Source organism: Melozone crissalis, unplaced genomic scaffold (assembly GCF_028551555.1).
Source record: "Melozone crissalis strain CALT ecotype California unplaced genomic scaffold, PUWL_Pcris_2 ptg000005l_1, whole genome shotgun sequence".
NCBI lineage: Eukaryota > Metazoa > Chordata > Aves > Passeriformes > Passerellidae > Melozone > Melozone crissalis.
In genome coordinates, this window is record NW_026535783.1 from 10,020,062 (window position 1) to 10,036,810 (window position 16,749).

At 45.2% G+C, this 16,749-nt stretch overlaps 1 protein-coding gene across 1 annotated transcript in view; it reads left to right on the plus strand.

Annotated features, from left to right (window-relative positions):
- Positions 1–16,749, plus strand: part of LOC128941450 (neuroendocrine convertase 1-like) — a 34,821-nt gene that overhangs the window by 12,138 nt on the left and 5,934 nt on the right. The window contains 3 exon segments of the mRNA XM_054283210.1: positions 13,373–13,586; positions 14,724–14,824; positions 15,824–16,057. Of these exon segments, the coding sequence (XP_054139185.1) occupies positions 13,373–13,586; positions 14,724–14,824; positions 15,824–16,057 (549 nt within the window).

Sequence of the window (16,749 nt, forward strand, 5' to 3'; positions counted from 1 at the left end):
AAAAGACAACCCCTTCCTTTCCCCTGACCCATCTTCTTTTACCGTTTCTCCACCCTCGGTTCCTCCCTCTGTTCCACCCCTTTCTCCACCCTCGGCTCCTCTCTCAGCTCCGCCCCCTACTCCACCCATTGCTCCGCCCCCAGTTAACCCCTCCCCAATTCCTCCTCCATATTCTACTCCGCCTCCGAGCTCCACCCAGGAGGCGGAGAGAATTAGTTTGCCCTGCCCAAGCTGGTGCCCCGCCTCAGCACCAGGCTACGCCTCAACCTCCTCCACTTCCGGTTCCCACGCTCCTCCTTCCGATTCCCACGGTTTGTGTTCTGGGGGTAGCGGGGGGGTGGATGACTGGAAGCCGGGGCAAGCGCCTTTATTGGAAGCTGCCCCAGTCACATACCACCTCAGCAGGGAGGGGGGCTCTCTGGCCCAATGGGTGCCTTTAGCACAGGCCCAGATTAAGGAACTGTGCAAGGCCCAGAGGGAGTTTTCCCAGGAATCTGAGTATTTCCGGGGGCTCCTTCGTTCGGTCCTTGAGCAGGGAGATCTAGTACCTGCGGACCTGAGACCCCTCTTCTCTAGCCTTTTAGGCCCCATGGAGACGCGGACGGCACTCAGGTGCTTTGTGAAGAACCTCTGGTGGGCAGGGGACTTGGGCAAGTGGGGTGGCGCAGGCAAGGGCATGATTCCCTCAGCAGCTTTTGGAGACTGGCATAGCGGCGGAGCGGGCCTTCTATAAACTCACTTCTGTCACCTCTCAATATGAGGCAGAGGAAATTAGACAGGGACCGCAGGAACTTTACCTTGCGTTCGTAGAACGTCTCTATCGGTTTGTGGGTGCAGACGTTCCGGGAGACAAGGAAAGGGAAGAAGTGTAAAGACAGATGGCCTACCAGAACGCCAATGCGGCGTGTAGGGAGGCCATCTGGTCCCTCCCCCTGAGCCCACGGCCGACCATCAAGAAAATGTTTGAGGCATGCGCAAGGAAGGTTCCCCTGCAAGACCCCAAGGCTCGCCTCCGCTGAACATCAGTTGCCTTTGCCGAACTGCCATTCGAGAAATTCCCAGAAGCTGAAGCTGCAGCCACCAGTGGACCATTAACACCGGGGTCCAGCAGGAGGACCACAGCCACCCATCCCTGCCACCTGTGCAGGAAGATGGGGCACTGGATGCCGCAGTGTCCCATGAGGCAAAAGTTCCTGGAATTTAGGAGGAAGGAGGAGGAGGGAGAAAAACAACAAAAAAACTAGTCGTTGAGCGCAGCCCCTCTCTGCACGATGACAGAAGTGTGGCGGGTACAATAACATCTGGCGGGGAGGAGGGAGAGAAGGGAGAGCCGCCACACTCCCTACCGGACTTGTCATATTTATTATTGGACTTGACAAATTGCATCTGTGGTATTCCACCCCAACCTGCACTTATCACCTTGTCCTCTGCTTCCCCATACAGGCTGCAGCTCACTAGGGAAATTCACCTAATAGTGTTTTTGAGCTGGTGTCTGCTGACCTCCAACATCCCGGTCGCTGGAGGAAGTTAGGACGTCGCAGGTGGACCATCGTCGGGGACACAAAGCACACGCCGGGAGACCTTTACATCATCCCGGGACTGGTCACCACAGACCGGGACCGTTTTGCGGTAGGGCTGTACTGTGTCCAACCCCCACTTTTCCTCCCCAAAGGTCAGGTCATCGCCTAGGCCATCCTGGTTCCAGACGAGACTCACTGGACCAAGTCATCTGAAGATTCATCGCCTCCGACAGTGGCCTGGGCACAAGTAGTGGGGAGGGAGAAGCCCCACCTAACATGTCAACTCTTGTTGGGCGGGGACTGTAAAATCATAAGGGGTCTTTTGGACACAGGGGCAGATGTGACGATCATTCCCTCTTGGGAGTGGCCATCATATTGGGGCTTGCAGAACAGGGCCGGAACCATTCAAGGTGTAGGAGGGCTCCAATTGGTGAAACAATCTAGGAGCGTTGTGCAAATTACGGGGCCAGACGGGCACTTGGCTTCAGTACGTCCGTTCGTAGTGGATTACACCGAGCCTCTCTGGGGAAGAGAACTTCTAGCCCAGTGGGGAGCCAAAATTGACCTTCCAAAGGCTCCCCAGGTTTTTCGGGCAGTGGCCACTGAGGAGCGCCGGACCTGGAAGCTGGAATGGTGGACTGATGAACCAGTACAGGTCTTGCAGTGGCCACTAAACAAACAAAAATTGAAGGCGCTCAACGAGCTCGTTCAGGAGCAGCTGCTTAAGGGCAACATAGTGGAGACTATGTCTCCATGGAATTCTCCAGTCTTTGTAATCAAGAAGCCCAACAAAGATAAGTGGTGGCTCCTGACCAACCTCCGCCAAATTAATGCACGTATGGTAGACATGGGGTCTCTCCAACCAGGGATACCTTCCCCAGCAATGCTCCCCCGAAATTGGAATCTGGTAGTTATCGATATCAAAGACTGTTTCTTCCAAATTCCTCTACACCTTGATGATGCCCCGCATTTCGCTTTCACGGTTCCCTCCATCAACCGTGAGTCCCCAGACAAGCGCTATCACTGGTGGGTCGTCCCGCAGGGAATGAAGAACTCACCTGTGATCTGTCAGTGGTATGTCGCTTCTCTGCTGTCCCCCATGCGTACAGCCCTTGGGGATGCCTTCGTGATACATCACTACATGGACGACATCCTTGTATATGCACCTGAGGATGATCTGCTTGCCCATGCGCTTGATCTGACAACCAAGGTGTTGGTTGCTGCAGGGTTCGAGCTCTAGCAGGACAAGATTCAAAGGATGCCACCTTGGAGGTACCTGGGCCTTGAAATCACAAAGCGGACCATTGTGCCGCAAAAATTGGCAATTCAGACCAAAGTCCAAACCCTAGCGGATGTTCACCAGCTGTGTGGGTCTTTAAATTGGGTGAAACCCTTGCTGGGTATATCCACTGAAGACTTTGTCCCCCTTTTCAATTTGTTGAAAGGAGGAGAGGGGCTTAGTTTCCCTAGGAGTCTCACCCCAGAGGCTCAGTTAGCACTGGAAAGGATCCAAAAAGCTATTTCGGCCAGGCAGGCCCACCGCTACCATCCGGGCCTGCCATTCAAATTTATCATACTGGGAAAGTTGCCACACCTCCATGGCATTATCCATCAGAGGGACAGAAGCCTGAAGGACCAGGGCTGGGGAGATAAGCTCTTAATCATAGAGTGGGTCTTTCTCAGCCACCATCGGTCCAAAAGAATGACAAGGCCACAGGAGCTGATAGCTGAACTTATCCTTAAAGCAAGATTGAGGATCAGGGAGCTGGCAGGATGTGAGTTCACACGTATATACATACCAATTGAATTGGAATCAGGCCAATTAAAAATGAGTGCCTTTAACGAACTGCTGCAAACAAATGAGAACCTTCAGTTTGCACTGGACAGTTACACCGAGCGGACTGCAGTAAATCGGCCGGCCCACAAATTATTTAATTTGGAATTTAAATTATCACTAAAGAAGGTCCAAAGCAAGGAGCCTCTGGATGCCGTGACAGTTTTTACAGATGCGTCTGGAGCATCCCACAAGTCAATTATGACTTGGAAGGATCCTCAGACTCAGCAGTGGGAGACAGATGTTGCTGTTGTGGAGGGTTCTCCACAAATTGCTGAGTTAGACGCAGTCGTCAGGGCATTTCAGAGGTTCCTAGGACCTTTCAATTTGGTAACAGATTCTGCATATATCGCCGGTGTGGTGTCTAGGGAACAATCAGCAGTTCTACAAGAGGTCTCAAACCAAAAGTGTCGGAGATGAAGGGAGAACGACCATCCTCTAATGCATCGAACTCAACTTTATTGATCAATCACCTTAAATAACAATGGTAACGAACTTCATGCATATTCTGTAATCCAATTTCACGATAGGTTAACAGAGAAAACTCTAACCACTCCTCTTGCTTTAGAATACCTACAATTGTTTATTAAAAACAGAACCAGTGTTCCCAAAACTTCTTCATCTGTTCTCAGGGTGCCAGCTTTTTCCAGAGACGGTGTTCTGCTTGTTATGGGAAGACAGTCTGAGAACTTTATTGTTTATAAAAAGAGTCTAATTGTTTATAGAAATCAGAAGGCTGAGAACTGCGTTAGGACTGCTTTACTTTTTCCTCTTACTTTTCTCTCAATTGTATGTCTCATGGCCTTTTTCTTTAAGCCATTCTTGAACTAAACTCTCCAACATTTCCCCCGTTTTTTTTCTTTGAGAGAAAAGAGGTTAGCTTGCCAGGTTTTCTCTATCATCCTACTAACCATCTTTTGGATACAACTGCAGAAGCAAGGTAAGATACTTAAAAGCAATAAAAGTACACCTAATATCCCTATAGCATATATTACAAGGTTTCTTAACCATGGTCCCAATCCTAAGCTTTTAAGCCATTCATCAATTCCCAATCCTTCTTCTTCCTTAAAGCTGTTAAGCTCTAGTCGTAGCTCTTTTAACTTAGCATGAATAGATACAGAATGATCAGATAAGTTCATGCAACACATCCCTTCAAACTCCTCACACCCATGGCCTTGTGCTAGCAGTAAAAATATATGGCAGCTCTATTTTGTAAAACAGTGTGATTAACACTTTGTACATCTGCAGTTAACATATCTAATATCTGTGATGTCTTATTCAATTCACCCTTAGCCCAACACCCTATTTGTTTTGCTAAAGTCATTGCTTTGCTTGTAGCACCCCATGGTAGGAGAGCTGAAACCATCACATGTTTAAAGTTACTCCAAAACAACGGATCTCCTATTTGACTACAGTCTAAGTTATGTAAGCTGCGTCTTTCCCTGCTAGTCTTATGACTTAGTTGCATCAGCACAGATATGTTAGGGTGGAATAATGATAACTTGCCTAAATAACAAGGTCCACCCTGCGGTTGGGCTGGTATTCCATTCCAGGCTCTGTCTCCACAGATTAGAAATATTCCTGTGGGTAATTTCTTAGGTGTCATGATAGTAGAGCCTTTACACTGGTTATAAAGCTGTTTGGACACTATTTCCGGGTTTAGAGATGAACCCAGAGTAGCCCATGTCTGTTTATGCTGATTCATCCTTTGAAAATAGAGTAATCAAAGCTGTAACTCCTCCAAGGCTGAGACAAAGCGATGACTGATTAATCTGTCTAGCAAGTGTTATCCATACATTATCTCTAGGTTGACTAAAATGTGCTACCCTTAATTCTTCAGCTACTACTATACTAAGCAATTTAACAAAAGTGAACCTCATTTTTCTGTTTTTGTATTGACCTTCCTTTTCTTTTTAGTTTTTAGCCTTACTGTTCCCGACACCTGAAGACCACACCTTTGTAACCTTTTAATGCAGTTATCTAATGCTTGATTGGGATCTCCTCTTATAGGACCTACAACAGAATGTTGTGTTAAAGTCACCAGTTTTCTACACCTTATCGAGGCTATATATGATGCACTTTGAGCTTTAACCCTTTTCAAAATACACTGTACCTCCCACCGATAATAAGCCAAGATTTTCTGCTCATGAGATTCATAAAGGTCTAAAGCTGAGGCAGTGTGTAGATCCTGCTGAAAAATGAAGGCTCATGCTCTACTGATCCTGCTTAAATTATATGCCCCAAGAATTACTTCGCTTGTTTTCTCTTTCATCAATAATTCTGAACTGAAAGCAGGACTAGAGTTAGACCATACTAATAAGGTGCAACTTATCTTGAATTGTTAAGTCTAAGGATTTCTTTACAAAGTAAAGAATGCACAGATGTAATTCTAGGGCATACAAGAATCTTGTGAAAAAAAAAGGTAGTATTTCAGAAAGTATGTAATAATAAGACTTCCATTAGGACTTCCCAAAAGGCAGACAAGTCAGCAGGTTTGGAAAATGCCTATGTATATTCATTAGAGTAAGGGCAAACATTTGTCATTTTCTTGACTCTCATATTTTTAAAGCTGACAGACAGAGATCACTAGATAATTAACTTGCACACTTCTGTAAAAGCATGATCTGAGAAACTAAAGCTATTTCCCAGTAAGGAGTAGGACTTACTGTAGTATCTTTTTTGCAAATAAATAGGACCTCAGCAAACAAAAGATGCTTAGGGTTTTTCCATTTTTATCTTTTTACTGGTGTGTTCTGTGACACAGACAATAAATACCATTGTAAGACCTATTTTTATCTAATAGAAACACTTGGAGCAAAACTTTAACAAATCTTCCTAACAAATGAGTATGGCTTCCAGCTTTCAGCTCCCAGTAGGAAATAATATTTGATTCATATTCAGAGAATTAATAGCCTCTACAATTAGAGACAGGATGTCACTTGAAGACTTATAACTTTTAAAAAAGGTGTTCTGGAAGATACAGACTTAGAAAGCAGCAATAAATTAATGCTCCAAGAATTTTAGAATATATGAAAGTAATTTACAGGATTAGCTGCTTTGAGGAAATTATGCCTAAAATAAATATACTAAACGGAATTATTAAAATAAAGTTAATTTCAGTTACTCATTCATCCTCTGGGAAGTCTAACGAGACTAATTATAGCAGACTTATTTGCAAAACATGTAAAATCACTTAAATCTAATTCAAACTTAACAGAATCTAACTTAACTTACTTAATAACACTAAATTTTACTGGCTTCAAATCCTACATAATTTAAATCTATATATAATTTAAGCTTTAGCAGACCTCGAACTTAACCGAGAATAAACTTAACGATCTTAACCTTAATAGTATTTAACATTTAACGGCATTTGATAGATGATTTAACTTAACTTAAACTACTTAATAACAGATAAAACTTACTATAGAAATAATATATAGCATTTACTATAACTTACTTACAGGCCTGATTCTAAAATATTAAGCTAAAATAACCTTTCTCATGTTTTTGCTGCAGCATTTTTATACTTAAATACACTTAAACATAAGCTTATTCAAGGTATACCTGTGAAAAAGTTCTTTTGAATTCAGTGCTTGCTTTTACATCTATCACATCTAAACAAAGCTTAAAGAATACAAAAAACACAGTCATTACATCTTACTTCTACAATCACTTTAACACATCTTAACATCTTTAACTTTTTCAAAACACAGCTTTAGAGTCTGATATGCCACCGACTGAGCTTTCCGGGCTTCTGATGTTAACAGTCTCTGTTAATACCGGTGATTCTTACAGCATAACCAATGCCGAGCCAAATCGGCCGAAACTTGACTCCCGTATTCACTACACTGATTTGTCTTTCATAGTCTCTGCTGGGAAGAACAACAGTCCCTTTAACTTCGCTTGTTTACCATCACTGGTCTCTCAATTGCAACAGAGATCTTTCCCTTTTGTTGACAAAAGTTCACAATTATTACGACTGTTAGGTCTTAAACTGTAGCTTTTGCTGGCTGTGGGGGGAGGGAGAAACGCTCCCGCTTGAAAAAGTGCTCCGGTCCTTCGGCGCTCGTGTCAGAGCGGGCGAAACCCCCCCCCCATGCTGCGCTCTTTGTTTACCCACTGGCAGGACTGGCAGGCTGACTCCGCTGCAGATACCGCTGCACCCGTGGCTCCCCCCGCGGTGGCTTCGGTCGCTCCCCCCGTGGCGCTCGGCTCCCACGGCGCCGGCTTCTTCGGTCGGTCGCTTTGGTCGCTCCCGGCGACTCCGATCCCCTCCCGGGGCGGCGCGGCGCGGCTCCCGCGGTGGCGGCTTCTTCGGTCCCGCGTCGGGGCGGCGCGGCTCGGTTCCTGCGGCGGTGGCGCGCCCATGCCGAGTTCGGAGTAGCACAGCACCGCAAGCGCCAAGGCTACGGCCGCTGTTTTGCACTCAGAGAGATAGTAACACAGCGCACCATACATCACTCGCCATGGCTTGCTTAGCTTCTTGGCAGTTTTATCACTCTCTAAAGCAGCCTCTGACAATAAATCACCGAATTCACGCCATCCCGTTAAGTCGTAAACCTTACGGAAAATCCCTTTATCATAGCCGTAAGTCCAAAGTCCTTTTAAATCCTTTTGCCAATTCATCCCCTTAATTTGCCTTTTTTGCAAGAAAGTAATAAAAAGTTCATATGCGGTTGGCCTTTCCATACCTATATAAGTGCGCACTTTGCAGCTCCTCAAGACTTCGACTGCATGTACCAGCCGAGACCCGTCTATACGGTCACTTGGGGCCGGCGCGTCTCGGCGGGTTTCCTCCGCTTTGTTTATTCGCGCTTATTGCCGTTCCACGGCTGCTTCTCGGAACCTGGACAAGTCCTCATCTCCCGTGGTGTTCGCAATCCCCGAAAGTGCCCGCATTCTCCACCATTTGTCGGAGATGAAGGGAGAACGACCATCCTCTAATGCATCGAACTCAACTTTATTGATCAATCAATCACCTTAAATAACAATGGTAATGAACTTCATGCATATTCTGTAATCCAATTTCATGATAGGCTAACAGAGAAAACTCTAACCACTCCTCTTGTTTTAGAATACCTACAATTGTTTATTAAAAACAGAACCAGTGTTCCCAAAACTTCTTCATCTGTTCTCAGGGTGCCAGCTTTTTCCAGAGACGGTGTTCTGCTTGTTATGGGAAGACAGTCTGAGAACTTTATTGTTTATAAAAAGAGTCTAATTGTTTATAGAAATCAGAAGGCTGAGAACTGCATTAGGACTGCTTTACTTTTTCCTCTTACTTTTCTCTCAATTGTATGTCTCATGGCCTTTTTCTTTAAGCCATTCTTGAACTAAACTCTCCAACACAAAAGTTATTTGATTTACTTACAAGGCTCGTGGATCTGGTCTCCCACTGCAAGCATCCATTCTATGTTATGCATGTGAGGTCCCACACTGACCTGCCTGGGTTCATCACCAAGGGCAACCGTCGTGCCGATTCCCTGGCCGCGGCTGCTGTCACGGTAGGCCCACTCCCAGACGTGTTCGGCCAGGCTAAGATCAGCCACCAGCTCTTCCATCAGAACGCGCCTGGCCTGGTCCGGCAATTCCACCTGACCCAAGACCAGGCCAAGGCGATCGTGGTCACAAGTCCCCAATGCCAAAAAGATCAAATGCCCGTCATTGCCTCGGGGGCTAATTCCCGGGGCTTAGCGAGCTGTGAGGTGTGGCAGATGGACATAACACACATCCCGTCTTTTGGTAGATTGTGTTACATCCATGTCTCAGTGGATACCTTCTCCGGGGCTATCTATGCCTCTGCCCACACAGGTGAGAAGGCCGTGGATGTCCAGAAGCATCTGCTTTTGGCATTTGCTGTCTTGGGCATCCCTAGGGCCATTAAAACTGAAAACGGCCCAGCGTATACCTCTAAGGAACTGCGGAGCTTCCTACAGCAATGAGGAATAGAACATAAGACCGGCATCCCCTATTCCCCGACAGGCCAGGCCATGGTGGAAAGGGCCCACCAGAGCCTTAAAAAGGTAGTAGCAAGACAACAAGCGGCTGTGAAGGTGGAGACCCCCCACATCTGGTTATCAAGAGCGTTGTACACCTTGAACTTTCTGAATTGCTCTTTTGATAACCCAAATCCTCCAGTGGTCCAGCACTTCGGCAGTCACCAGCAGCTGCAGCCTAAAGCCAGACCCCTGGTCCTTATCAAGGATCCAGAGACCTGGCGGAGGGAGGGGCCTTTTGACCTGGTGACCTGGGGGAGGGGATACGCTTGCATGTCCACTCCTTCAGGGCTCAGGTGGATACCATCTAAGTGGGTCAGGCCCTTCCTCCCGATGCAGGGGACACAGAAGAAGGCGGTGCCAGAGGTGCAGATGGCGTGTTGGCAGCAGCGGAGGAAACCTTCCCTCATAAGATCATCACTCTCCTCTGGACTTCCCCCCATCCCAGAAGAGCCCTCTCCTCCCTCTTCCCCTCCACCCTTCGATTTTCCATTGATCTATGAACCCAGACCCTCTTCTCCTCTTTCCTCCCCACCTTCTTCAGATTTAAGTTTGGTGTTTGAGGCAGAACCATCAGTTTGACTCCTTTTTACTTTCACTATTCTCTTTCTTGTTTCAGTACATCTCCCCGATGGCCCCCGCTACAACACCTATGGCTCCCAACCCGGGCATCCTGCTGATGATGCTAATGGCCTGCGTACTCCAGCTGCCATCATCAGAGTCGTGGGTCATCCCCCAGCCGAAGGTCAATGTCTGGCGTGTCTTGGCTCAGTCACTGAGACAGGATCACATATGCCTCGACACCGGCTCAGCAGAGGACCCAATGTCGTCTTGTCTTGTGGGGATCCCTTTCTCTCCAGGCAAGTTCCTTTCCACCTTCCAGTCAGCCCTTTCCCCTATTTTGGCCTGGAGCCTCACTATCCTCCCCAGTTTTGATTCTAGCAACGCCTGGAGAGACGGAGTGTTTAGGCTGGATCCTTTAGCCTCTGAGCCCACAGAATTACATCTTCTCGGTTCCACCAATGCTTCTATTTGTTTTCAATTTTATTACACTCTTGCTCCAATAGAGAAGGGCATGGAGGTGGTCCAGCAACCTAAGAAAGAATACCAGGCTAACCAGTGGTGCAAAGCCGTGTTGAAGATCAGTGGCCCCACCACCACTGGACGGACCCCTTATGCCCTTCCCAGGGGAGCGTTCTTGATTTGTGGTGACCGAGTGTGGGCGGGCATCCCCTCTGGTCTGATCGGAGGGCCGTGCACTTTTGGCAGATGCTGTTTACCCCCAACATCACCCAAATTGTTAATTGGAAAAAGGTAAATGTCACATCGGAATTGGCCAGGTCTAAAAGGGATCTTAAAGATCTCACTGAAGAATGTGACGACGAAATTACTCATTGGTCCCGCTCTAAATCCGTCGCTTTTACCATTCTATTGCCTTGGGTATCAGTGGTGAAGTCTCTAGGTGAATTGGGCTGCCTAGAGTGTTGGGTGGCAAAGCAAGCCAATTTTACATCAGCTGCCCTATGCGACCTCCTCACAGACGAGGAAATAACAAGAAAGGCGACACTCCAGAACAGGGCAGCAATTGATTTTCTATTGCTGCTACACCACCACCACTGCTGCATGAACCTGTCCTCACGAGCCGAGGACGCCAGACACTCAGTCAAGCGCTTGCAAGACCTTATCCACCAAGTGAAGCAAGAGACATCTGACTGGCTGGGGGAAATTTTTAAGGGTTGGGGCCTTAGCAGGTGGGCCAGCTCTGTTGTGGAGTCTGTGTGTAAAGTTGCTTTTGGTTTAGTTATACTCTTGATTTTTGTTGTATTGATCCGCGGACTGGTCAAAAAGCTAGTGGCAAAGTTAACATCGCCAAGTGTGAACCATGTCACTGCTCACAACGACAAGCCAGTCAATCTGGAGGACCTCTCTTCGGAGGCCGGAGAAGCTGCGGATGGAGAGGGGCCCACCGCGCCGCCCTTGGACAATCTGTGGGTGGACGGACTCCAGCTCAAAGAGGGCAAAACTTGGCCGGACCAGCTGCGGGTCTCTTCATTTTAAGTTTTACCTGGACTTTTCCATTCTTTTCTGTTTAATTGGTAAAAAATGGGGAGATGTTGTAGTGTGTTTTGTTAGTTTATTTAATTGTTCCCCCATTTTCTGTATTGTTCCCCCCCATTTGATAATGGTTCTGCCCTCCCTCTTTTTCCTGCCATAGACTTGTCTATTATGTTGTTCCCATGGCAACTCCCGCCACTGGGGTTGTCAGTCCTTTTAGTTATATAATTCCTCCTCCCCCTAATATCCTTGTATGTAACTTGCTTCTCCTCCCTGGGCCCAGTCAACCACCCCCACTCCTCCTATTTTACCAGAATCTTCTTCCCTAGGGGGGTTATGATTGGCTGTGGTCCCGGGGCCCCTCCCTTACGTTGTATTGATTGGGTTTTCCCTAATGCCTGTTATGTTAGGTTCACTCCCACGTTCTCCCTTATTGGTTCTGTGTAAACCCCTCCCTGAAACACCCTCTCCCTTTATAGCCTTGTTCCACCCTCCATTCCTGGTGTCTCCCTGGTTGTCGTCTTGGGCATCACAATAAACCCGACTTGACCCCATCGAGAGTCCAGCTCCTTATTTCCTGTCGTGGTGGCAGCGAGACCAGTCCACAGCGAGCACAGCCCGAGGCCTCCTGATGCCAAGGGGTGCTCGCCTTGGATTGCAGCTGGGTGTCGGCCTACCCTCTGCTAGCCGGACACTGACCTCCAAGGCCAGACACACCTCACCGCAGGTAGGTAGCAAGAGCAGAGGGAGAATTAAGGGTGAAAATTAGGCAACAAATATTAATTGGTCTTACTCTGAAAAGGCAGCGTCTTTGGTGGAGAATGTATCTTTTTTTTTTGCAGCTTGTTTTATTTCTAATGGGGAACAAATTTACCTGTTTGTCTCTCAGGATTCAAGGATTCCTTTTGCAAAGGTCTGACTGGTTTCCATTCTGCTTAAAGTCAGCCAGTGCTGGGATTGACAACAGCTCTAATCCCTGGATCCTTCACTGCTGCTCTGGTGAAGCACCTGAGCACAGGCTTAACCTGAAGAGCCAAGGAAGTGTTGCCATCAGTCTAGGTGAAATCAGAGCAGATGCTGGGAAACACCAGTGTTTTCTGGGCTGCAGCCTGTGCTCTCAAAGGCACTATAGGATTTTCTGTAGTTGATGTGGCTTATCTTTCCAAATTTAAAATTTGTATCACAGAGTGCCCCTTACTTGTCTTTGCTTTTAATGATTTAAGTGATGCAAATATCTTATCACTTGCATAAATAACTTCAAATCTCACCTGAGTGGAATGATAAAAAAACTAAATTGTATTCCAACTGCTATGGAATATTAAATGTGCTTATATTAATAATGAACAACACATGAAATTTTGCTTGTCACATGAAACACATTTTTTTCCTCTGAAGAACGAGTAGAACTTGTTAAGACTGCAGTGTGATGCATGTTTCCTCTGTGATAGCTGTGATGTTTTACATGGTTGTGCCTAGAGGTTGGTGATGCTGACCCACAGATCTCTGAGAGAAGGGAGGATTTCCAGTGTGTCTATTACTCATACTCATAACCCATACCTCTGTGAGTACAGGAAAGGAAAATTAAATAAGCCCTGATAAACTTGCCTTTTTGTTTTTTTAAGACTTTTTTTTTCAAGAAATGATGAGGATCAAACAGCAGCATGTAGAAAAAGTTACTCATTGAACACATACTCTGTTTTCAACTTGAGAACCTGAGGAAAGCTGCTGTATCAGGAGCACTAAACCTAGGCCAGTGAGATCAAGAGTTGTGCTGTAGGGTGAGCAGTGGGATATTGCAAACAGCTGCTTTATTCTGTCTCTGTCTTCCACAGTGCTTATGGGAATTGCTCCTCTTCTATGTTTGCTATTTTTGGCTTTTTGGGGTAAGGAGTTGTTAAGGATACATTCTGAGATCTGAAATATCTTTGATAAGCATTCATTTCCTTTTTTTTTTTTTTCCCCTTGGGTCGAAATGGGAAAGGCTCCATTTTTGTGTGGACTTCAGGGAACGGAGGTCGCCAGGGTGACAGCTGCGACTGTGATGATTACACTGACAGCATCTACATCATCTCCATTAGCAGTGCTTCTCAGCAAGGGCTTTCTCCCTGGTATGCAGAGAAGTGCTCCTCAACTCTGGCCACAGCATACAGCAGCGGGGATTACACTGACCAAAGAATTGTAAGTTGCTTTTACCAGTTTCAGAACAAACAGAAAAGTATGATATATGCAAATAATAAACAAACATCCTAAATGCTTGGCTTCCAGTGCCTGCTTTATGTTATGTGGTTAGTGCCTTTTTGAAAATTTAAGGGATTTGCGATCCAAAAGGTGATTGTATTCCTCTATTCTTCTACCTTAAAGCAATGGTTAAATAAAATCATTGTGTTGATGCAGTCAAATCAAGTGCTGAATTTGTCTGCGGTTTGTGTGCACTGTTTGTTTATGAATGTGGTCTCTGTATGCTTTGATATGGCACTATTCTTCACAAAGGGAAAATGAAGAGAGATTTAGAGCAAAAATAAAATCTGTGACATCAGGGCCGCTGCTCTACCTTGTCATTACATTTTTTCATGCAAGGGACAGCAACCACAGTGGCTCCAAACCTTCCAAACTCGGCAAGCAGGCATGCCAGTCTGTGTGCCTTCCTTAACTGTGCTGAAGAAAATTGGTGTGGCACAATAGTGCTGAAATACCTGTAATTTCTGTCCAGCCCTGGTTCATGTTAATTTTACAATGCACTGCACTGATGGGGATTAAAACAGCGTCCTTCCAAGTTAGCTGGAGATCAGTCCTTACTATGTGGCTTGTCTTTATAGTCGAGATTTAGATAAATGGGCTGATGAGTTTGGTGTTTATTCATTACAAATTATAGTTCTTCTGCTGAAGAGGGAGCAGAACACCAATGCTAATCCTATGAGTAATTTCCTAGTAAGCAGTAATTTTGAATGTTCTAGGCCCAACAAAATGATCTGTTTTCATGAATCACCAGTAAGCCTGAAACACTTATTGTGAAATCTTTAGACTAAAATAAGATATTCAGAGTGGGAGTATTTTGTTCCAACAAAAAACGTTTTGATACTAAAATTATAGTTGAAGTAAAAAGAGTGGATTGAAATACGAACAGATTTAAGCACTGATCACTTTTTCTTGCTGGTGAGGAGTGTATTAATACGCACCAAGTAAGGGACACATAGTTACGCTTGCGAGTATGGATACTACAGTATTTAGAACTGTTTATTTATGCTTTTTTTCTTTTTCTTTCTCCTTCCTCCTTTTTTTTTTTTTTTTTTTGTAATTTTTATTGTTTTCTGTCAGACAAGTGTTGATCTTCACAATGAATGTACAGAAACTCAGACAGGGACCTCTGCATCTGCACCTCTGGCAGCAGGAATTTTTGCTCTGGCGCTAGAAGCAAAGTAAGATGTCACACCATCACCTTTGAAACTTCTTTCTCTCAGCCACCCCACTGACTTTCCCAATATGCCTGCTTTAAGAGGCACTACCTCATACTGCAACTCCACTTTTTGTCAGTCAGGCAAAAGTCAGTCCACTTTTTGTTTGCTCAGGCTGATGACTAAAAAATGAGCAGCTACTTGCCCCAGCAGCTTCCTAGAAAAGCAGAACCAACGCAAATAAATCATGATGACTGAGGAATATTTTGTGTGTTTGTGTGTTGGCAACAGCATTTACTGATTTCTGGTCAGATGCATCTAAAAGTGAGTGTGCACATGGATTCAGGAGAATGTGATTTGAAGACAATGGGCTACAGGAGTTTAAACTAAGCCTCAGCAAATGTGCAGAAGAATTTCTGCCAGTGATAAGGCATAAAAGAGAAGGTGACCAAGCTTGTCTGTCAGAGCAGGAAGGGAGCAGGCAGGTTTGGATGCTGTAGGGCAGGTAGTCAGAATTTAGGCCTTGGGGAAGATAAGAAAGGATGGGACAATGACTTTTTTTCATAGAAAACACTTTAGACAGTAGTGCACAGGTTTAATGCTTGTATCATGTAGATTCAGCTCCATTTTCTACTGCACACCCTTTTGGTGACATGAGCCTATATTAAATATTAGATGTTAAAAATCAGATTTTTAAAGAGTAGAGTGAGTCACAGATGGAATCAAATACCCAGTTTTCAAAGTCCTGGCATTAAAAAGTGAGGTAGAAAATTCTAGTGTTACTAGCTAACTTTGAATGCCCGAATTGTTTTGGAGGATTGGACTCTTGCTAGATACCCATTCTTCATGACACAGAAATCTTGTGCACCCAGAGAGGTATTGTGAGGATAAGTGCAAAATGCTGTGTGTTATAAAGCAGTGGGATGCCATATGCATTCAAAGCACATTCTGTTTCAGTCTAATAATTGATAGAAAAATGATAGATAGCCCTGAAACAACTAACCAAGAGCATTTTCCAAACAGCCCAGATCTAATGTGGAGGGATATGCAGCACTTGGTAGTGTGGACCTCAGAATATGACCCACTGGCTGGAAATCCAGGATGGAAAAAGAATGGAGCAGGACTGATGGTCAACAGCCGATTCGGGTTTGGGCTACTCAAGGCCAATGCCTTGGTGCATTTAGCTGATCCCAAGAGATGGAAAAGTGTACCAGAAAAGAGAGAGTGCATTGTCAAAGACAAGAGCTTTGAACCCAGGTAAGGATTTGCACTTACCTATTGTAATAAAGCCTGAAGGATCATATTCTTCACAGATTGCTCTGAACAGGAATAAGGGACTTCTTTTGATTCATTTAGTTTTGCCAGACTGTATTCCCCAGAGACAGGCAAGCAACATTGCTCCTTGGTTTGTTTTTTTAGTGTAAGACTGATGGAAATTACTAGCATGAAGCCTTAACAAAGACTAAGATTATTATGTCTGCTTGTGCAGACAGCGTATAAAAGAATGATACTGTGAGGCTGAGCCCAATCAGCAAGGCTGTGAATTTTAGACAACCATCAGAAGAGAGATGAAAAGATACTGATGTCTCACAAAGATTTTTTAAAAATAAAAGTGTCTGTAATGGGTCTTAGCAATTCTTCTCCTGTGACAGGCTTGTATATGTTGTAATCAAGGTGATATATTTAACTTTAGTAATGTCTGCAGCATTTCTCTTATGAATCTCAAATGTGTCAAAGGCTCACTGAAAAGTCTTATGAGCCACATGCCAACATCACAGTGAACCTGAACAGATACATTAATTATCATTAGTCCTTGGGCTGGTTAATCAATAAGGATATCTAGACTCTTTTTGTCTCTGCATGTTGGCATACGGATTTTATCCAGAAAAAAATATCTGTTTCAAAGGCTGAAATTATACCACGTGACCGCAACAAAGGTCTGTCTGCAG